The 24,616-nt window shown below is 41.4% G+C and overlaps 1 protein-coding gene across 16 annotated transcripts in view; it reads right to left on the bottom strand.

The window, feature by feature from the left end:
* Positions 1 to 24,616, bottom strand: part of PLEKHA5 (pleckstrin homology domain containing A5) — a 1,155,627-nt gene that overhangs the window by 540,651 nt on the left and 590,360 nt on the right. For all 16 annotated transcript variants that reach the window (XM_085652691.1, XM_085652692.1, XM_085652698.1 and 13 more), the window contains one exon: positions 11,825 to 11,929. In XM_085652691.1, coding sequence (XP_085508817.1) covers positions 11,825 to 11,929 — 105 coding nt within the window. The remainder of the gene's footprint in view (positions 1 to 11,824; positions 11,930 to 24,616) is intronic.

The raw sequence follows: 24,616 nt of genomic DNA, 5'->3' as shown, positions 1-24,616 counted from the left end.
TTAATTCTTTGAAGAGTAGTTTTGAGAAAAGTTGCCATTTGCTTTTCACCCAGTAATTAGATTTTTTTTTCTCTTACCTTTTGTTGTAACAGTTCCTAAAAACAAACATCTAGCCAAGCCATAGGATTGGTACTTGCATTATTAAAGCAAAACCAACTTACTTTGTCTACGCTTGCTTTGTGACTTGCAAAAAAGTTTAGAAAGACTTGTTTATCATGTACATTTTTTTGTTCAGTTTGTTTAAAATGTGGAACGAAACTAGCTTTTTGTATGTGATCTTTATGCATAGGCAGTGTTGGGTCACAAATCTCACATCGTTCTAACTTTTTTGAGGAGTGAAGAGCCATTTTTAGCTCTTTAGGATGTGGTAACAAATGTCTCTGTAGCCTCACGAAAGATTCTTCCCCATATTCTTTGTACACTAACATTAGAAGGCTGTTGAGACTTTTGTTAAGCTTAATTTTTAACTTTCTAAAAAAAAAAAAATCACTCAATGTACTTACACCAAACCATTCCTGGAAAGTAATCGGGATCATACGGTATTATTGGTTCAAATTTAGAAAAGTTCAATCGGGGGTTTCTTCCGCGTGCATAAGCAAATAAATATGGGAAATCTAATGGGTAATGCAACTTGTGATGCCAGAGCAATAATTTTTATAATTTAATAGACTCGTCCTGAAGTGCTGAAGCTTCCACGTTTTGGAACATTTCATGTAGATTTACCCAAAACTGTCGGATTTACTAGCTATCACAAACATACACAAACTTTAATAACCATTAGACAAAATAAGATCATAATCCAGGCACATTTTTGTGCCTTTAAGTACTGCACATTCAGCAAGCCCACAAATCACGTATTTTAATCAAATTATCTAATGCACTTGTACTACGTTGTTATTATTATTGAGAACTCCAGTGAGCACGGTTTTAATTCAACCATAGGGATAATACACAGATATACTTTTTTCAGTGCTTGTGCATTAGTACAATTGTAAAAAAAGTGAACTTAAATCAAAATCGTTTGGCCTGAATTGTTTCAGAAAAATCGAGGCAGCCTACTTATAGCTTGGTTATTAGCTAGGGCAACATTAAGTGCTACAAGACCTACTTTTAAGCAAATTTGATAGGACGCAGAAACTTTAATAAAAAAAACCATTCAAAATCTCTCTCAATGCTAACGGGCGGCAGAACAGAAGTCAAGAAATTGTGCTGATAAAGAGACGCTCTTCTGAACGACGAGTAAAATCACGATAAAATACAAGAATGGCAGCGAAAAGACACCATTGACGAGTAGTGTGCTGTTAAATACACTTGGATCAATCGTCCCTATCTTTCTGACACCTCTCACCAATAAAAACACATCCAACAACCTTTAAATATGTAAAAGATCCGAAACAAGTAAACACTTTTGCCACCTAGCTTCCATTTGATCTATAAATAATAACTGTAACTAGCATTATGCCCTTTCACTTCTCCCTTCACCAAGCAAGTGTGAACTTGCTGCTGCTCTAGTCAACAGCATTTTGGATTTACACAGTTCTGAAATTGTGATGAGCTAATTATCGCTTCGGTATCACGCATCCAGGCTGAATGCATTAGCACTGTGATATGCAAGAACTCCTTTTTTTTTATTTTTTTAAACTACCTGACAATTGGGTAGGCCGTGGACCACGTTGTGATTTAAGGTAGACGTTTCAGTTCAATGGGTCATGTTTTTACAGTTGTTTTCGCATCACTAAGTGTTCATGTCCACTTGATGTTGTCACAGATGAGTTCTCGCACCTCTGCCCAGGAGAGCATTGTGGAATGCAGATGTGATTTACATATATAGCTGCAGTTTCCAAGAGAATATTGCACACACACTGCTGGCATGTTATTTATTTCACATGCCATGAATTCGCCAGTTTGGTGCTTAAAGGATCAAATGAAATTAAATTATTTACGTAAAAAAGCTGAAAGACAGATCATGCAGAGAACAGATTCCTGATAACAGGCTAACGAAGCGGATACGTTCTTACACATAAGTGTGGCAAGTTCCATTGTTGTGGAGTGAATCACATGAAAGTTCAATCTCGAGTGGAGGCATGTGTGAACAAGGGCACCACCATTTGGTAGCTCTCGATCACACACGTGCCTAGTTGGCATATAGCACCATGTTCTTTGCTAGGACCTGCATGATGCACGACTCAAAGCAATTTAAAAACAACCTTTTGCCCCAGGTTCAACCAATGCAATGTTCTCTAAGCTTGCGAAACATGGCCAACCTTAGCAAGTTTTGGATCTCCTGTAACTTTTCAATGTGTTCATTAAAATTCCTTGAGAAAGTTGACTAATCTAGATGCACCAAAGTTGTTAACGGCAGCAAACTAGAGAGGATACCACAGAATGCTGCCATATCTGAAGCATACAATGTGGTCCAACCGTTAGCCGAGACTTAGGAAAAACACATAGGTTCTACTGTGAAGTGACAACTTCTACTTACAACTGTAAGCATGAACAACGGTGGTGCGTTTATCATGCAAAATGTAATCAAATTCAGTTACAGGGGTGAATAAATTCTGCCTAATGAAAAGAAATGATCATTCTAAATCTCATATCTAAAATCAGTCTTGTGTACTACAGCCCGGTTAGTGGCAAATGCAAGCAAATCAGATCATGTAACCAACCCCCAACCCGGCCTGAAAACTGAAGCTTGTGTCAGTTTTACGACTGCCTGCTCAAAACATATGCGATTCGTGTTTATGAGCAATAAAAACGACATACCACAAGGAGAGAAACTTACAAAAGGAAAAAAAATAAACTGCCTCTAGGGGTCCCCGAAACGGAAAACAAAAAGACCACAAAATAGGGTTCTCTTGCCTAGCCTAGCAGACTAGGTACCAGATCCCATTATAAGAATTCCTAACTTGCTGCCATTTCGTAAAAATCTAACATACCTCCTCATGCCGTGCCTTCTATAGCTCTCAATCCTTTTACTAATCACCAAGTTTCCCATGATCCTAGATATGGCTCCTCCCCTTTCTGTTGCCATAAACAGTAACTGAAAATAACACTTCCTGTCGAGCAAAGGAAGCAGGCTATATTAACCATGCAAAACGTTCTTTTTAAAACAGTGCTGGGTCTGGCCCCTTTGTCTGCACTGTAGCAAACACAGACGTTTGGGTGATCCCCAATACTGTGCCACTTGTTCTGTCATAAGGCAAAAGTCCTGTAAGCTTAAACCTCTCTAGAGTGTCTCAGTATCTTTTGCCACAGTGTTCCAGTACAAGCTTGCTTTGGCTATAGGTTGTTTCTTCGGTTGGAACTTTCACTGGAATGTGAGGTTTTGCTAAGTGAAGGGGAGGCATGTAATTTCTTCCTGGAAACTCAGGAAGCCCACACCTGGGCAGTGTGCATGGTTGGAAAATAGGGTTAGTCTAGAGAGAATTCAGCAGCACCCATTGCTTGGTGAGCATATTAATCGGAGAAGAGGGAACCACGTTTCGTCGCAGAGTTACTCTGTGTTTGCCACGTTGGGCAAACCATGCAGGTGCTCTCATAACAGCAGGAGGATGGCACTGCTACCCTCACTCTTTTTCAGCTTATAACTGAGGGGCCTGCAGCATGAAACTAGTGCACATTACCACAGCCCCCTATTGCCCAATTCCTGAAGGTGGTTCATTGAGCAGGCAGTGGCAGATGTCCTGCAAATAAGAGAAGATGCGGCTGAGATGAGAGAATTCAATTGCACAGAACCTGGATTCCGGGAGGACGAGCAGAGCTACAGGTGTCAATATGTCCATATGGCAGACTTTGCAGATGGACTGCAACATCTATGGTCCTATCTTACTTTGCATACCTCTGTTTTGGCATTTGAGGATAAAAAATACCACAGAAGGGATCCTAAGGGTCTTGCTTTCCATGAGGAAGTGGGAAAGGGTCCAGCAAGGGAAGGTAAAAAAGAAGAGCTTTCGGTCTTTCTAGTTTTTTGCTTGTGTGCTACCCTCTGGAATATTTCAAAGCAAAGTTCTATGTGATGGTTAAGGTGGACAAAATGATAGCAGTATTATCTTCTCGAGGTGCAAAACCTTCGCTATAGCTGAGCTGGTGTCAAAAGATTAGATGTGGCAGATGCAAGCAGTGAGTTGAGGCCTGCATGGACCTCGTACAACAGAACTACAGTTCAATTTCCTGCTGAGTTTTTCTTTTGACAGCCTCGGTGTGCCTCAGAAGTCCCTTATTGCTCCTCGATTTTGGATCATTCCATCATTCAGATGCTTCTATGGAAGACCAACAACATGTAAAATGCCTTACTCAAACACCAATGCATCAAGGGTGCCAAGCACTTCAGTAACAGTTGAAGGACCTCCGGAGAGTCTCATCATGAAGTCCGGAGAGAACTGTAAGTTCATGATCACAGTGAAACTAGTAGAGAGAGGAAGTGCATTTAAAGGCAGGCTGTTCTTTGGAACCAATACTTGGAGCCTCATATGCCAACAAACCCCAGGTGCAGATGATCCCACACCTTTACACAAAGCTTGTGTATGCTGGCGTCTGGCTCCTCAGATCATGCCACACTTATGACACCTGACCTTCTCTGCCACATGAGAGGTGCCTATCCAAGAAGTTTGGATGTGTGGTGCTGTGGAGTCTGACTACCGAAGAAGGTTCCTCTCTTTGCTAATGGTCCATTACCACTGAACCCAAGTCCACACTGTCTGCCAAGACATCAGGTACTTCGTTGAAGGATTCCAGAGCGGATGGTGAATTCAAAGATTGATGAAAGATTGAGGAGAGCTACTGATGAGTAGAAAAAGCTTTTGGTTGCGAGGAAAAGTATGATGCTTCCCAAACTGCCTTCAATCTGCCCCCCAACTTACACAATCAAGCAGAGCAGAATAACAGCTACAGCATAATGCTCAACTAGAGGATTCTCTAACCAACACAAACAATGGTAGTTGAGAGAAATAACAAAAAAGTTAAGTGAGAGTTATCCAACTGTTAGTCCCAAGGACAGCAAAATATAAACTGCACAGAGCAAAACATCACCCATATACATTTCATCTTCAAAGGACCAGTGTTCGGTGCAAGCTCACCTGTAAACTTGCAAGAAGTCCAAAACATTTTGATTCAGTGTAGCTCACAATGAAAAAGAAAGAACTTGAAAAGAAAATTGACATTAGTGCACAATGTCTGCTTCTCAAAGCAACCTCAGAATAGAAAAGGTGTACTTCTCAAAGCAACATTAGAAAAGCAAATGAGGGCTCTGGTTAAGGACAACAAAATGTCCAACAGCATGGAATAGTTTGAAATCACGAATTCAAAAAAAGCATGGATTTTAAGCACTTCTAAAAAGTGATGAGTTAGATGGCCAAACCTAAGTGATATCACATTGGCTTCCACACCAGTGGGAATTAAATGCAGTTATCGAGTTATTTGTATAACAGCATTATAGGAATAATCAAATGTGACATGTGACAGTGGTCAGAGTGTGGAAACCACCCTGAGCTTTATAATTACCGATGAGAATGCTTTGCTCAAAAACGTTAAGGTGATCCACAACACTTCTCCTGTACTAGAGTTTTTAGAAACCGTACCACTTCAGTATCTTTCACACAGGCAGCTCTTCCACCACCCCAACCAACCTCCTTCAGAGATTTCCTTAGCCAGTTCTCAAAGTTGTATTGTTATTATCCGCAGATAGAATTTTCTCTAACTGCAATCAAAAGAACGGTTATAAAACCAATAACAAATTAATATAATTTTATTGGCTTTTTAACAGGTTATACTAAGATATGTTAAAGTATAATTAGCGATCTAAAATTTTAGGTGTAATGTATGCCTGTCTACATAAATCAGCATGTTGACTAATTAAATATGGATAATGCAACACTGACTTACCGTTCAATGCAATTACTCAGAGGGATCACATTGAGAATTCCTCAATCTGTGCTATATTATCCCTCCTTCTTTCAAACAAATAAGTCATCTGCACCCGTGGCCACTAACGGCCAATACTGCGGACAGCACTGGCTTAGCAGAACTTAAGTCTGAGTCTCCTCACAATCCTTACACAATCCTTACCCGATCTCAATTGTACAAGTTTTCCCTCCAGCCATTATTTCACCTTTCTGAGATATTACCAAGGTCTCCTTTGGGGGAAAGGCTTGTGCGCCCAACCTAAGTAAAATGGGAATTTCAATACCTTTCACGAAAATGGGAAACCTAGATCCTGGTGACATGCTGAACTACAGGCCAATCCCGTTTCTTCAGCCATTGATAAAATACAAAAGCAACATCTGGCATGTTGGCTCCTAGTTGCATATAGTCATCAAGAGGCCTTGACTGGTCTCGGGCCAGTTTTCATCCCAGACACTGTACTGAGGCTGTTCTGCTAGCAGTGCTTGCCAACTTAAGAAGCAGAGACCTAGGTCACCCTGCTGGACTACTCCTTTTGGATATGTCCTCTACCTTTAACATGGTCAAATACTCCATGTTCATTTGACCTTGTTACAGTGGTCCATATCAATGGTCACCATTAGAACGGATTAAGTCCTTTCTTAACGAGCAGACTCAAGACCGTGGTTTTGGATACATTCAAGTCCAATGAGTTACCTGTTAACTGGTGAGTGCCACAGGGCTCGACACTCTCTCCTCTCAACATCTACATGCGACCACAGTAACTCATGAGGTATTTGGCTTTAAGAAACTCTTATGCTGAAGAAACACAGCTTCTATTTAGATTCTGCTTGCTTCCAAGAACACTGGTTACTCCAAAAAGTGCCTCACTGCTTTTCAGGAATGTAATGCTCAAAAAGTCCTAAAACTGAAGTTATCAAAATGCTTTGCCTGAAAGTCTCGGTCTCCCTCTCTTGGTGTTTGGGTGGGATGGGGGGCTAGGGGAACTTCACTTTCCCCCACTGATTGTGTTAAAAACTTGGGAACTTGGTTTAACTAGGGTCTATGATTTGTTGTATAGATCCAACAAGTCTGTTCTAGCCATATATAAAAACCTTAAATCATTTAGAATGGTTCTTCTCTTTATTCAGCAAAGCAAATGCCATTCAGCAATCAACACTTTTATTCGACCTACCTACATTGTGCCAATAGTACATATTTGGTCTGCTGAACTAGAAGCTGAAAAAGCTTCAGAGAAATGGCGGGAAGGTTAATGTATGAGCTTAAAAAGTTCAACCATGTTTCGGTATTCTGAAGGGTACTCCACTGACTACCAGTTCAACAAAAGATTAAGTGCAAGGTCTTTTGCTTGCATGCAGGGCCTTCCATTGGATTGTTATGAAATTCTTACTCAATATTATTACTCTTTACCACCCAGACCTCTGCAATTTTGCTCCCTTGCCATTATTACAAATTTGAAGAAAACCCTTTTTGGAGTAAAACTTTTAAAGAACTGGATCCTCTGCTTTCGAAAAAAAACCTCTTGTTCTTCCAAACTCAACTTGATGCCTTCAGGAAGGCGTTAAAAACCTTTTGCTTTTACTAACTGCTTCCTGTATTTCCCTTGTCTGTTCCCTCCGGTTCTTGTATGTGTTCCTGCATTCAGTTCCAAGTGCCTGGATGCCTTTGGGTGACAGACACACCCTACAAACATATAAAAACATTTCAAGTTTGATAGTGTTTCCTTTCACTGCATGCTATAGTTTCCAAAAAACAAAAAGGTTACTAAAATGATCATTAAAAAAGAGAAGGTGATCAAGTTCTCTTTTCTTGTAACTGTCAAACTTTAGACAACTGTTCTTGTGAAGGTAGAAGATCAAGTCCATCCATGTATTCTGCAGAAGAATAACTGTGCCTAAATCAGGCAGGGGAGATGGTTTGAGGAGAAAACCAATGAAAGATGCGTTACATTTCAAGGGAATACATTTTATTTAGTTGAACAACTTCCAGTTCCACTGACATGAGGGTTTTTTGAGACCATGCATAAACCTGATGACGGAGAAGAATATTCACTCTTCCAGGATTAATGCATGATTCACAATGTCACAGCCTCTACTATGTGGCAGTCAAGCTATTTAGGTCATAGCTAAGATCTAACTGAATGTGCCAAGTGAATTCATTGAGAGGATCCAAACTACTGGTTCTCAATTAACCAGGAACACATAACAAGTATAGGTTATATGTGGGTAATTTGCAGAACTATCACTAGAACATAGTTCCACATCCTCCACTCTTCCCCCAAAATATCCCCTTTCCCAAAATCATCCCATTTTACAGACGCCACAAACTACTCTCTCTCTGTAACTCAAAATGCGCACACACACACACACTATGACCCACATATATTCTAGCAATTCTTGTGGCAAGCCCTCCTTTCATTTATCACTTATTCTGAATGGAAGATCTTTCTGAGCTGGTTCCCTATCTCCTTTGGCGCGGTTGAGTCCCTCCATAATCTTGATGCATTCCATCTATCTCAGCATTGTTTTCCGAGCCGGTCACAGATTTCTTTATCTCCTGACTCCATTCCTCTGAAACTATTCGGGAAAGCAAATTTGGGATTCAGGTTCAATCTTAACTTCAGAATTCAAGTGAGAACCTTTGTAACTTCTATCCTGAACTTTGACATTTCCTGGCATTTCCATATCATATGTACAGTTTATTCTTGAAAACAAAAAAACTTGTCATGCTTAATTGGTAGTTAGCCACAAAAAAACACAGAACATCCACCATTTAATAAAAAGCTATTTTCAATATATACTAGTGTGCTTTTGGAAACTAAGGCTTTGATGAGAGCAATTTAAAGGAAGAACAAAATGCCCCAAGTAGAACGGACATCCATCACTGGAACACATCTTTCAGTAACAACAATGCACCTGGCAGCAAGATGTCTTTTAGTTAAGAAATGTGCTGAAGCAGCATATTTCATCAGAAAATTGCTGATTAAGTAACCATATCTGAAGTGCACCTGCAGACGGCAGCACTGTTAAACACTCAGCACTGTTAAAACAGCTATGAATCACTTAAAACCAACCTGCGCCTGAAGCAGGTATGCTACTATGGATCAACCTTTGTGTTTATTTAATGAAGATTAATGCGATGAGGTTTACTCATCAATATCAATTGAAAATGATCTGATCCCAAACAAAGTGTAGTTTTGAAGCAAATAGTGAAAATGCATATATAAACTGGAAGGGGCTACTCAATCTGCGATCAAACACAATAAAGTGTTGGTGTTGGGTGATCTGAATTTACATCTAGAGGATCCCCTACAAAAGGAGGCAGAGGACGTCCGTCTAGTCCTACAAGAACTACAACTGGACTTGATAAGTGTTGCAGCTACACATCAGAGGGGACATTGTTTGGACCCTATCTTCGCGAGCTGGGACTTGATAAAGGCACTTACACCGTGTCAACTCCCTTGGACAGACCACTTCTTGGTCCCTTTCCAATGTTTTTACCAACCAGTTAGGGCCATTGAGAATGGGTTGGGAAATATTATGAGACGGAAATGGAGACAATATTCTCAAGAAAACTTCATACGCGCCATCCAGAAAGCACAACTACCGCATGCTATGGACAGTGATCAGGCTAATACTGAATTTAATCAGCTTGTGATTGCAACCCTGGATGAGATAGCCCCCATGAGTAAGGGTAAAGCAAGGGAAGGCAGACAACGTACTGCCCCATGGTTCACTCCAGAACTCCAGCAAATCAAGTCTAATTGTAAAAACTTGAAAGGTGCTGGAGAAGGAACCCGAGCGAACAAGGTAAAAACAGTTATAGCTTAGCACACAAAAGCTACCAGTATGCGGTGCGTAGAGCTAAAGCTAAATATTTCCAGACACGCATTGAGGCGGCCGAGAGCTCCTCACGCGAACTGTTCAAAATATACAAAGAAATATCTTTGGTCTCCAGCTCTAACACCCCCCTAAAGGCCACCGTGGAGGGATGCAATAGAGTCGCTAACTTTTTTTCCAACAAAGTTAAAGCTATTTATGCCTCCTTCACCCAACAACTAGATAAGGGCATAGATTTTATAGCAGGCAGCTCGCCTGTGGCCCTTGACGCCTCGTTGCAAACTTTCGAGGTCCCCGCCGCTGACAGGCTAATAAAGATCTGTCGCAGTGTGAAGTCCGGTTCCCCTAACGACCCGGCACCGGCCTGGGTCATCTCAGAGGGCCTGGCAGCCCTGGAACCATACATCAGACATGTCTTACAGACCTCCTTTTCCACGCAACGAGTCCCTGAGGAGTGGAAGAAGGCCATAGTACTGCCAATAAGGAAAAAACCAAATGTAAGCATGGAAGTGCTGGAAAACCTCAGACCTATTTCCTTATTGCCGTATGTGGCGAAAGTGGCTGAGAAGGTGGTCAATGCTCAGCTTACTGAGCACCTGGAGAGAGGGAACTTATTACATCCCTCACAATCCGGGTTTAGGGCGGGCTACTCTACGGAGACAGCTCTTTTACGGGCCTCTGAGACTTTAAGAGCTGGTGCGGATGCAGGACATACAATGGCCCTGATCATGCTCGACCTCAGCGCGGCTTTTGACACCGTAGCGCATTCCATCCTGCTACGGTGTCTGAGCGAAGCTGGGGTCGTGGGTCCTGCGCTATACTGGTTACAGTCGTTTCTCACTGAAAGATGTTTCCAGGTACAGCAAGGGACATGTCGCTCGGTCGAGATGCCACTAGATCAGGGAGTGCCTCAGGGCTCAGCATTGAGCCCTACTCTCTTTAATCTCTATATGGCCTCCCTGGCGAAGGTTGTACAATCATTTGGGGTAGAATTGGTGTCTTACGCCGACGACACCCAGCTGCTGATTTCCCTATCACAGGACACCGCCAACACCCCTGCCAACTTTAAGTCCTGTATGCAGGCACTAGCTGAGTGGATGGACTCCCACTGCCTAAAACTCAATGGCTCTAAGACTGAGGTGTTGGTGGTGGGGGGAAAAAGCGAAAACTGGTCAGCCGAGTGGTGGCCTCCATGCCTTGGCCCTACCCCCATACCTTGTGAGGAGGCTAAGAATCTAGGAGTCTGGATGAATTCCTCTCTCTCCTATGATGGCCACATAAGGCGTCTTGTGGGCAAATGTTTTGGAGTACTAAAGACTCTAAACAAAACCTTAGACCTCCTACCCATAGCGGCCAGAAGGACACTGACGCAGGCACTGGTGACCTCTCGGATGGACTATGGAAACGTATTGTTCCTAGGGGCCACCGAGGGCTGCCTGGGTCGCCTGCAAGTTATCCAGAACTCTGCCGCTAGATTGGTGCTAAGAAGACCTAGGAGGGCTAATTCTCAAATGGCACTGGATGCGCTTCACTGGCTGCCTGTGAAGAAACGTGTGCGATTCAAGTGCCTCCTCGTCTGTCACCGAATTGTCTGGGGCAGGTCGCCCGCCTACCTTAGGGATTTAGTCAGTCGCTACGAACCAACAAGGACCCTCCGGTCGGAGGGTGCCGGGCTGCTGACAGTCCCCAGGATAAGGAAGGCTAGAATGGGTGGACGATCTTTTGCGTGCCAAGCAGCTCAACACTGGAACAAATTGCCTCCTGCTCTGAGACTGGAGAGCAGCGAAGCACTGTTCAGGGCCAAGCTTAAAACACATCTATACACTGTGTAGGACACAGGCTCTTATGCTGATCGTTGGTAGCTCTAGCGTGGGGACACGCCGAGATGGCGTTACTGAGCGCTCTATAAGCTCTTTAATAATAATAATAATAATTCCAATAGTAAGTAAAGCTTGAAAAAAGATATTTCAATGTTATGATCTTAACACCAAAACAGTGTAAACCTTTTGAAATCATATACAGACTTCACTGAGAAGTAAAATAGAGGCTGCTGCTGCACTAAGAATAAGCAGGGCATGGTTTAATACCTGTTTGTACAGCCAACTCCGTCTGATAACAGGAGCATTGGGATTCCGCTTTATAGAGTTGGACCTCTTCCCAAAATTATGCACCTTTTTTGAAGGTCGTGAGGACTAGATGGGAAAAAAGTGGAAATAACATCATTAGAACAATTTGTGAATGCAAATAAAGTACAGCTGATTTTCTTTCACACATTTGTGATCATCATATTTTATTATTCCTATTAATTTAATCTGAACATTTTGAATTTGTTGTGAGGCACAGTAACAATGTGCTTTCGCCCAATATTTACTTTGACTAATTGCCTTGGAAGAAATGAGATTCATACTGATGGAAAATGAAGACATGAATCTTCACCAAAGTCATGCCCTACTGGAAGGGTCTGCTGACAATTATAGATTGCTTCTGTTTGTGAGGTGGTCTAATCCAGAACACTCGTATATCCCAAACTACTTTCTTACACTTGAGTGATCAGTTGACCATGAGGTAGGGCTGCATAGTTAAGGCACAATGTTTAGAAAGTGGTGTTCATGCCTTGGAAGACCCTTGCAGAACACATTGGTTATGTATATGCATGCTTTGGACACTCACAGGATGCTTCAAGTCAGCTTTAAGTGGGTAACAGTATTTTCAGTTAATCATTTTGCTTCAGTTACTATGCTGATATTGAACAATGCAGATTTGTTACCTAGTCCTTGTGGTACAACTCGAGATGGTGGCAAAAAATGAACTGATTTCATGAAGAAAAACAGTTAACTAAGAAACAAAGCATACAGCTTGACACCAAACAATGACCACAGCATCCATCCAGTTATCCCACTTTCACACTTACTTTTAACGTAGATCCTACATGCTCTGCAGGGTTACCACTGCTTATTCAGTGTGCTATTGCTCATCTACGTCTGTAGGGGCTTTCTGAAATTATTTTAAAAATAATTTCACCTCATGGCTGTCCGGTGAATTAACCCCTTCGCTGCTAGGCCTTTTCCCCTTGTGTTAAGCCTTTTATTAGGCTATTTGGTGTAGTTCGCGCTTAGGCCCTTGTAACTTGTTGACAACACAAGGTATACACGCCAAATTTGCGTCCTTTTCTTCCAACATCATGGGGATTTTAAAGGTACCCAGGGTTTGTTAATTCCCCTGGAGGAGACCCAGAAATTAGCCAAAATACAGCTAAATTGTGTTTTTGTTTTTAAAAATGGGAAAAGGGTGCTGCAAATGAAAGAGTCAGTTTTTTCCCTGCAAATTGTATCAACAAAGGGTTTGTGGGGCTGAAACTACCATTTTCTCAGCTTTTAGGGACAAGTAGACTTTTGTCAGAAAACCAAAATTTTTTACACAGCTTTGGCATTTAACTGGGACATAATCTATTTTTGCTATTTCTTTTTCTTTGAACCTTTTTTCAGTTAATGGTTGAAATGGGTATGAAAGCAATAATGGATCCTGGAAAGCTATACATTTTAGAAAAGTAGACAATTCTGAATTCAGCAAGGGGTCACTTTACAGTAACAGCTCAATATAGGAAAAATTGAAAATTAGTTGAAAAAAACAGCTATTTGTGCCTACGTTTTCACCTGTAACTTCTTCTAATTATGGCAGCTGTTTGAAAGCAATATACCGTTACATCCGCTGGACCTTTCTGGTGGGGATACATAGGACTTGTAGGTTCACCAAGAACCCGACGAACCCAGAGCCAATAACAGAGCAGGGTCTTGCAATGTTTTTTTATTATGGACCAGTTATATAGCAATTAATTTGAGAAAATATATACATGGAAAAATCGGTATGAAAGAAACCCATGTATTTCTGAAATTGGAACAAAATAGAGATTTCAGAAACAGTAGATTTTTGAACATTTCCGAAATTGGGAGTACCCATACTAGCATCAAAATTTTAGGACATTTTTCAAAGTGACTTTTTTACATATTGTCTCATTTGGAAGGCAGAAATGCATCGAAAGTCAACAGGTAATAACAGTTCCTCTATAATTCTGTGTTACCCTAAGTCTCCTGATAAAAATGGTACTTCACTTGTGAGGTAGGCCTAGTGCAAGCAACTAGGAAACGGCTCAAATCGCAACGTGGACACACTTTATTTTTCAGTGAAAACGGACCCTTTTTTTGCATAGTGCCTAGCTGTAGATTTTGAACCCTACCTCTGCCGGCACCTAGGTAAACCTAGCAAACCTATACATTTTTTAAAAATAGACACCCAGGGGAATCCAGGGTGGGGTGACTTGTCTGACTCCCACCAGGTTCTGTTACCCAGAATCCCTTGCAAACCTCAAAATTTGTCAAAACAAACACATTTTCCTCACATTTCTGTGGTGGAACGTTCTGGAATCTGCGTGGATCCAAAAAATTCTACCCACCCCACATTCTCCAAAGTCTTCCGAGAAAAATGGTACCTCACTTGTGTGGGTAGGCCTAGTGCACACGACAGGAAACGGCACAAAACACAAAGTGGACACACCACATTTTCACAGTGAAAACTGACTTTTTTTGCAAAGTGCCTAGCTGTAGATTTCTGCCGGCACCTAGGCAAACCTAGCAAACCTATACATTTTTGACAACTAGACACCCAGGGGAATCCAGGATGGGGTGACTTGACTGGCTCTCACCAGGTTCTGTTACCCAGAATCCCTTGCAAACCTCAAAATTTGTAAAAAATAAAAACATTTTCCTCACATTTATGTGGTGGAATGTTCTGGAATATGCATGGATCCACAAAATTGCACACACCCAGCATTCCCCAAAGTCTTCCGAGAAACATGGCACCTCACTTGTGTGGGTAGGCCTAGTGCCCGAGACAGAAAACGGCCCAAAACGCGACGTGGACCGATAATAAGCTCTCCGTGAAGCAGCAGATGGCAAAGGTATCTGACATCTGCTTGGCCATTTTGAAATGAAAACGTAATTTCATCTTGATTCTCCCCATATCTGCCCCAAGAACTGTCATCAAGGCTCTTTTTTCATCTCACCTGGACTATATATAGTAACATCCTCTACTTGGGGGATGACAAAAGCCTCCATGAGACGCATGCAGGTGGTGCAGAATTCGGCCTTAAGTCTGATCTATCAACTGCCAAAACATGTCTCGGTTAGGGTGGGCAGATAGGGGAGAATCCACTGTGGAATGAGTACAGAAGAGACTGACCACCAGGGCATGTGACAAAAAACATACAGAAGTATCTAGACTAGACCACCAAGTTCAAGTCTTTGTAGTCAGTAGAGGGATGAAAACTTGGGTTCAAGACCCACATCAAGGCATGGAGATGGGCCCAACTGCTCTGCACAATTGATCTACAGCACCCAACAGAAAAGGAGTGTGGCTCAACCACTGGATGCAATAGCAGCTTCTTGCCTGATTGGCCAGATGAAGAACTGGAATTAATGGTACAAGAATCTCCAAAGATTTTTCTTTTATACTGAAGCACCCTACACTCTTGGGTGCTTCAAGTGGACCACAACAACTGGTTTTGACTGGAATAGGTCACATACACAGTGTCTTTTGAACTGGTACTTTCTCCTTCCTAGGGGTTACTCTCACTACATTTGTAGGGCCATTGAAATTGACCTCCACAAGGGAGGTTCCCTAGTTGACTATACATTGCTACCTCAATGACAGGAATCATACACAGTTCTGTGCTTAGTAGCTGAGAAGCTGTACTTGCATCCTGTTTGTTCTTGATGGTGCTGAAATCCAACAACTTTTTTGGATCAGTTCACCTTTACTTTACACGAATGTCCGGTGGTTACAGAGCAACCCTGTAGCAATGGTAGCACACAGAGCAGACGTCTGCTTCGGATCACTCTTCCCAATGACCAGACAAAGAGGCTATGATTGTCAGCTACCAAAAATGGTTGATGGCACTATGTCCAAGGCTTAATGCAATAGCTCCGCTGTAAAAACTACTAAACCTCAAAGATAGAAAAAAATACAAACAAATAGTCCCAAACAAGACAATTTTAGCAGCCAGGCCACAATCAAGGTATTTGCTGAGTGCAAGAGGCTGTATTAGAAGTAGGGCGATTTGTATAAATTCATTCAGGTAATATAGAGAGAAGCAGCACAGAGAGGGGGACAAATTGGGTAGGCTTTTGTCATGATTGTTAAAAAACAAAAGCTCCGCACTCCCAGATTTTGACTACTCTCATGCCAGAATACAATATTCAGAAAAGGTTTAGCAACTCCTGCAGATGTTATACAATACCCTAATCTTGACATTCTGGCCAATATGAGAACACCTAAACTTCTAGAGAAGCAGTTTGAGATCTCAGAGGCAGCCACTACGAGAAAGGACCTCATGAAAGCGTTGACAGATATGCCGCATAGCAAGGCACCAGGGTTGGATGGTTTGGCAATCATACCCACACATGCTTCTTGAAATATTATTAGAGTTATTGGAGGAAGCTAGAACTTTAGTGAGACTATCAGCCTCTATGAGGGAAGCAGTAATAGTGATTTAGCCCACACTGGGCAGGGAGCCACTAATATGGGATCATACAGGACACTCTTTATGATTAAGGCTGATGTTAAACTTTTAGCTAAGGTCATAGCTAACAGACTGCGTCTTGTTAACTGCACATTAGATAATGAAGACCAGTGTGGTTTTATTTCAAGGCAGAGGACACTGCTAAATAGCTGAAGGCAACCAATGAGCTGCATACCACACACAAAATGGATATGCACTGTTTTCAATACTATTTGCTGGGACTATAGTTTTAGGTTATTTGAAAAAAAAAAAAAAGGGATTAGTCCGGTTGTTCAAGGCTCAATTTGGATTCAGTACATGGAACCCAATGCTATGGTGAGAGTGGGTAATATAATATCAGCCAATTGGATGATAGATATAAGTACCCATCATCAGTGGTGCATCTCTCGCCATTATGTGCCTTGTATTGGAGTCATCCCGATAAGAGTCTGCGACGTGCTGCAGGATTGGGGGATTAGGATAGGAAATGTGCATTATATAGTAGCCATGTTTTTGGATGACACTTTGATTTACCTCAGCGATCCACATAGATCTCTGCCTCGACTACTAGCTGAGTGGAATAGGTATAGTGATGCTTCTGTTCTACATATAAATTGTGATAAAACAGTTGTCTTTCCTCTGGGCAAGCTAGTGGGGGTGGCTCCAAAAGGACTTCCAGGCCTAGGTCAGAGATGGGAGTTAGATCAATTCAGATATCTAGGCATACAGGTCAATCACACACCAAAGGGAAAATAGGATTATAACATGGGCAGGGTGTTGTAGGGGCTCTAACAGTCAAATTAATTTTGGAATATTCTTTTCCTAACTTATATTAGCTGAATTGTACTTCTGCTGCATTATTTATATTTACAGAAAGTGCTATGCATCATTCCCTGGATCCACATTTAAAGAAATAAACACTCTCCTGAGCACTTTAGTTTGTGCAAGAAAGAGAACCCGAGTAAAGTTGGAGGTGCTCAACATAGACACAAAGGAGGTGGAACTTGGGCTCCTGAATTTGGAGCTTCTCGAAATGGCAGCGCAGCTACAGCACAGTACATGATAGTGTAATCAGGAGGATTAACGGGAAATGAGATTGTCGAAAGTATACTGGGAAGAAGAATCATTGGCCACTCTGTTAATGAGGGGCAGAAGACTCCCGAGATGTGTCCATTCATTGTTAAACACACTGCCACTCTGTGTGTGGGGCACTAACTTGAGGAAAGTTTTGAGACACTCCACCTTTTCCAGGTCTCTAGTGATTTGGTAGTTAAAACCATTCCATAGGCTTAGTACGGATATGTATGTGGCCGCTGGAAAGAGGATGGAGTTGCAGTACACTAGGTGATCTCTACCCGGGTGGGGGCAGGGTTGGGAAAATATTTTTCGGAACATTCAAAGAGACATAGCGTCATTTTGGAGTGGGACCAGGGCAATGGCTCTAATACACTCAGCTAGTAAATACTGCCAGGGAGATCTGGACAGGATATCCTATTGCACTACTGGCCGCCATATTTTTCGAACACTTTTTCAAATATGACATTCTGATCACAATGTATCACAGTTCTATAGTGCTACAAAACGTGATAGGAGGAAGCAACATTTGATGGCAAGGCATGGATGGCATTCCAACTTGGAGACACCCATGACTGTTGAGGAATGGGAGCTGCAGTGTTCCCAGGTCCAGTTAACATCTAGCAATGCTAATTTTAAATTGACACATTTCAACTTTCTGCGTTATATTATTTTGAACCAGCTGAGATTACACAGAATGTATCCTACTAGGCCCTCGGCATAGCCACGATGTCACAAGGGAATGGCCCATTTCATTCATATGACATGGGCTTCCTTACAACAGGAATGTTGCCAAACGTTAGAGACTAAAGTAAAAAAGATTGTAGCACCTGTTTGCCATTGTCTCCTTAATGTTATCCCTAAGCCTAAATATTCAGGTTAGACATAAGAGTTTGCTTTATCAGGGTTGGTGTTGGCAAAACGCATAATTTCTACTCATTACCTTAAACTCCAAGGTCGGAAAAAACAATCCAGAGAGAAAGGTTTTTTGAGAATACACAACTGCAGCAGATATTAGAGCGAAAATGGTAAAAACTGAACATAATACACATACATTCATTTATGGGTAGGGGGCGGAATCCTAACAGCCAGCGGATCAATGAAACAGATTGTGACTAATGTGATGTTATATATTCTATATGGATAATTCTGCTAATCGCCATGGGATCCTTGTTATGTAACACCGCTGTCATGTATGTTCACTTTGGCATACTAAACTTATAAAGTTTTAAAAATGTAGTTATTACTTCTATCATTTAGAAATCTCAAACCTTTGTCAATCGCCTATAAATATATGTATGTGGTATTTTCGTGGCCAAAACCTAGCCAAAAGGCAGCACAACACTGAACTCTAAATATCCCACCCAAACCTAATTTCAATACCAGCTTTCCAGCTTGATCAATCTGCGTGACCCTGGCGATTATTGATCTTTACTGAGCCTTCTTTAGCACAATCGTCACTTTCAGAGCACCTTAAAGAATGCATTTCATGATTCGCACTGTACAAAATCATCTGGTATATGGATTAATACACCATAACGTTTCTTTATTTATACTAGGGCTTATTTATGTAGGAGGCAAAAAACATCTGATTTATCTTAAATCATTAATAACATCATCAGGGCAGAAGGGGTCTGGTTCGCTAATTCTAATTAAGTCCACTCAATGCAGAAATATAATCTAATGTGCCAAAATGAAACAATCTAAAATACCGTTTTTGAAAGTTAGAAGTTCATAGCACAAGTATAAATAAAGCGCCAGTCAGCACAACTTTGGCAACAGGGTGGGAGGTCGAGGCAGAGTTATATGCAACTCTTAGCATCTGCAGAGCTGCTCTTCCAGACAGGAAGCCGCGGGTAATTATGGGTCGCTGTCATGGCGCCTCACTAACACAGCCCTGGTGGCGCTGGTAGCAAGTCGGCATATTGTTGGGCTTTGGACGCTCGGATTTAAGGCTATGTGCGTCCAGCGCCTACATCCAACAAGCTACATGCATCGATTGTCAGCATGGACATGGCTTGTCTTATAGCGCAGGCTATGATTACTGGGACTCCTTGCTGTGAAACATGTTCCCAGTGCGGGTGAAGAGACCCCACGGCGCCCGCAGCGCAGTGAGGGGCCTCTTGAAGGAGCGAGGCATGGAGAAAATTGCCCCTCCCCCCCTCCTGACCGTGTAGTCTCACCCTTGCCTGAAAAACCAGATTGAATATTTTCCATTTCATACAACATGCTCGCCATCGATACAGGTTGGATCTTTATATATGTAAGTATCATTTGCATTTACTGCATTATTCCACAGGATCTAACAGACTTCATGCTTAATAAAAATCCTCTAAAGAGAAAACGAGCTCACAACTATCTATGGCCTGCTTGCCAAAATAATGTTATTCTTCCATGTCTTTATCTCCCTCTTTAACTGCTCCGCACCAGGTATTTTCTACATTTTTTTTTCCATGCCTACATTTTTGCATATTGTACCCATTATGTCTAATGCACTTTGGGCCAGACGTACGCTCATTGAATTTGTAAAAGTGGTCGCAATTTGTGCACAGACTTAGTGATACCATCAGAATTTTGCGAACTGTTGGTTCACAAAATACCAAATTGCAGTGCATAGCAATTCAACCTACATCACAAATATTAATATTAATGAGGTAGGTTGCAAATTGCAAACCCACTACGATTTTCTACCATCATGGGGATGGTGGCCTGCTGGGGTCAACAGACCACCAGGTCTGACTACTTTTAAATAAAGCAATCTTTTTTTTTTTAATGCAAACCATTTTCCTTAAAGGAAATAAAAAAGATAAATCAGTTTGTAAAACCTTTTTTTTTTCGTTTTTTAGAAATGAGCAGTGTAATCAGGGCCCGTTGCCTGCTCTTAAATTTTTGTTTTTGGACCTTTCACACATGAGAAGGGGTCCTTTACAGACCATTTCCAGTTTGCAAACTGGTTACTGTCTCCCTTGATGTGCTGGAAAGATATTATTGTTTTGCGACTGCACTTCAAACGCAAAACATGAATGCATACTATAAGAAAAAATTATCTGGAAGGCACGCCCTAAACACTTCCCTTCCAAATAGGGATTCCTTGTGACTTCCTAAACCCATTTAACAATTCGGTAACAGTCTATTGAATCCCAAAATGGGTTAAGTACATTTGAAAACCAAATTTTCTTGTTGCAAATCCAGCTATTTATCAAATTGAACGGTTTGTGAAAAGAAAATGTATTAGTACATTTATCCCAATATTTCAAGTCAGTTATAACTCTTCTGCCACACTTTTCCATAGGCATCAACATCTACCAATTTTGGATATTACAAATCAAAGCTATTTATTATTTTGATTGTCAATGACTAGTGTTAGAGATCTGTATTCATTTCTGGTGAAGCTAGGCCACATGACCTTTGCATATAAAATGTTCATGAACATAATTTGTAGCAAATTTGTGAAATCTGGTAAAGTTTATGTACTTCAGCTTTAATATGTGAGAGTTATGGGAGAGGTGGATAGAGTCTTGGCCTAATAGATACCACCTAATATATTTGCTATTTAAATTTAGTACATTTTCAACCTCCACCCTAACAACCACGACCCTCATGTGTTATTTCTTGCAACATAGCAATGTGATGTTATATTCCAAAACATTTTTTCCAAAAATATACATTTAGTCAAACAATTTTGGGGTCAAAAATGTTCATTTTTAGTTTCACTAAATACTAGGGAATCTTAGGAGTTTGTTTTAAGTAATCAATGTGATACGATACATGGTGTAGGATGTATATTTAATTCCTAACATTTAATGCAAAGCTAAATCAACCAGAGGATAATCTAGCTTCCCTTTTCGGTGAAGAAAAGGAATACAACGTTTAACTATAGAATTGCGATCATTATGATTCAGAGGTACTTTATGTTTGCATAAATTACTTTTTTTTACGCGTCTCTCTAGCCACGGGGTCGAGGGAGACCCGAGAAAATAAAGAAGCCGTATGCTTACAGCCTTGAGTACGTGCCTTCTTCGCAGGAGCAGGATTGTTCTTTTAGAGATATGTGTACATTATCTACTGGCGGTCGCCAGTAGATAGTTATAGTTAGGATTTTTTTTCCCATAGGAAACCTCAACATTCTATTTTGAATAACTTTGGTGCCGGTTGACGAATCCTCGCGAAATTTTCAAAACAGATCGGGCGCTCCACTCCGCTTCTACCCTGAAAGTCTCGGGGTGATTCATCAAGCGGGGGCCGAGAAAAAAGGGGCGTCCCAAAACGCGTTTTTCCAATGCATTTTTCCATAGGACCTTTAGTCGAAGGTACAGCCCGAACGGCTGAACAGAATTACTTGAAATTTGGCAGGGAGGTAGTCCTCAGGTCAGGGAAGTGCCTTTTGCAGGTCTGGTGTAAATCTGTTCAATATTTCCTGAGAAAATAGCATTTAAAAGCATATAAATATCTATAAGCGCGCACCGTGCACGCACGGTGCACGCACGGTGCCGTGCGCGAGCTAAATTCTGATTGTCTCCATTTTGTCTCTCGCAGTCTGAGGCAGTGAAAAACAAAGGTGGAGAACGTGAAAAGGGGGCAGGGTGGACAGTTCCTGACCCCCTAGCCTTTGTCAGGGGGTCCCTGAAGGACCCCCAATGGCAAAAAAAGATTTTATTTTTTTTTCAAAAAAATCGCGGGGTGCACGGTGAAAAACCCTAAAAAAAAAAAAAAACCATAAGAACGTGAAAAGGGGGCAGGGTAGAGAGTTTCTGACCCCCTAGCCTTTGTCAGAGGGTCCCGGAGGACCCCGAAGGGTGAAAAAAAACATTTTAATTTTTTACCCAAAAAATCGCGAGGTTCGCGCACTGTGCACGCACGGTGAAAATCCCATAAAAAAAAAAATACATACATTAATTAGCATTTAAAAAACCTTGCAAATTCACTGAAAAAAACATAGGTTTCACACACGTTATAGTTAGCTGGACATTTCACTCATACAAAACCAATGAAATTCCCCCGTTATAGTTAGTGCCGACAACTATAACTCACGCGACCGCAATCCACTGCTGATGACGTCAGATATTACATCACTGATGACATATGTGTCTTTCTGTAAAATAAATATTTGTAATATATGTATAGCTAAAGATTAATGGAAGAAAAAATGGGTAAATAAGTGTCTAAATACAGTGATATAATATCTGACGTCATCAGCAGTGGATTGCGGTCGCGTGAGTTATAGTTGCCTGCGCTAACTAGAACGGGGGAATTTCATTGGTTTTGTACGAGTGAAATGTCCAGCTAACTATAACATGTGAAACCTATGGTTTTTTAAGTGAACTTGCAAGGTTTTTTAAATGCTAATTCCTAACTATAACGTGTGTGAAACCTATGGTTTTTTCAGTGAATATTATATATATATATATATATATATATATATATTACCTACTGGCGGTCGCCAGTAGGTAGTTATAGTTAGGACCACGTTTCCATAGGAAAACCTCAACATTCTATTTTGAATAACTTTGGCGCCGGTCGACGAATCCTCGCGAATTTCTCAAAATAGGTGGGGCGCTACGCTCCGCTCCTACCCTGAAAGTCTCGGGGGGATCCGTCAAGCGGGGGCTGAGATAAAAGGGGGGTCCCAAAACGCGTTTTTCCCATGCATTTTTCCATAGGACCTTTAGAACGAGCTACAGCCCGAACGGCTGAACAGAATTACTCAAAATTTGGCAGAGAGGTAGTCCCTAGGTCAAGGAAGTGCCTTTTGTAGGTTTGGTGTAAATCTGTTCAGTAGATTCTGAGAAAATAGCCTTTAAATCAATATATATATCTGAGCCCGCTTACGGTACGCTTACCGTACGCTTACGGTAAGCGTACGGCGGCGTGCGCGAGCGCGATTCTGATTGGCTGTTAGATCTTAGTAAACATTCGAATCGGCCGAAACCAGGAAGCGGCGGCCGCCATTTTGTCTCTCGCACTGAGTGTTGTTTATCAAACAAGATGGCCAAAAACATGTTACGGGGCTGTTTTGACAACTCCCTCCCACATAGTCATGTTGAGGGAGTCCTCAAACATCCCCCAAGAGCAAAAACGGTTTTATTTTTTTTTCGGCAATTTCGCTGAGTACGCTTACCGTACGCTTACCGTAAGCGTACGGTAAAAAAAAAAAAAAAAAACCACTATCGCGAGGATTCATCGACCGGCGCCAAAGTTATTCAAAATAGAATGTTGAGGTTTTCCTATGGAAAAGGGGTCCTAACTATAACTACCTACTGGCGACCGCCAGTAGGTAATATATATATATATATATATAAAATTATTTTGCCAATTACACAAACTTAAATAGGGCACAGAAAGTACACCACATTACAGTCAACGGTTGCAATATGCGTCCTCACTGAGCACCTGTTCATCAAGGTGGAGGTAGGCCCCTGACAAACTTTTCTTCTTTAGGATACTCTTAAAGTTCCAAATTCCTTTCCATCCCCTATCTAGTTACACCAGGACCCTATCACTCACCCAATTAGTCATTCATATTACATTCCTCTAGAACGTCCATGGCCCCACATCTTTTAATGCTTCTCAGAGTATCCCCTCTGTTCACAGGTGAATTTTTCAGCCGATCCACACCAATCTAAATGAGCATACCACTTCCAAATGGCCATTGCTGGTTACCAACAGCCTGAAAATAGCTCTGCAGGTAGCCATTAAACAAACATTACCAAACATTAAGACATATCTCAATGGTGAATTACCTCCCCAAATTACCAATAGCAGTAGCTTTGCTCCCTTTATCCGAGTGGTTCCCATTACATTATTGATATGGGTATTAACACTGACCTAGAATTCATGGAGCCTGGAGCAATGCCACATCATGTAAAGCAGAGTCCCTTTCTGTCCACATTCCTTGAGGGATAGAAAATAGTTTATTTTGGTGTTAGTATAATATACTCTGTGGAATGATTTCAATTGTACTAAGCTGAGGCAAGTTCTAACTGCCACCTTACGGGGCTGTTGTTAAGCCTCCTCCCACTCGGTCTCATACATTTCCCCAATATCAAACACCTATCAAGATTTCAATCTTAAAAGCATACCAGGAGCATTATAATTAAAGTTTCAAATTCTCAGGCATGCCTTTTAAGTAGGGCCTTTGCCAACACCCTATGTTTTAACAGTGTCCCATCTGGGATTTCAGTCCCTCTCAGGATGTGAACTCTGAGCATATATAAACTGTAGCTATTCTAAATCTCTATGTACTCACCAGCTC

Source organism: Triturus cristatus, chromosome 4_1, assembly GCF_964204655.1.
Source record: "Triturus cristatus chromosome 4_1, aTriCri1.1, whole genome shotgun sequence".
Lineage (NCBI taxonomy): Eukaryota > Metazoa > Chordata > Amphibia > Caudata > Salamandridae > Triturus > Triturus cristatus.
The sequence above is the reverse complement of the archived record's forward strand: the minus strand, read 5'-3'. Positions and strand labels throughout refer to the sequence as shown.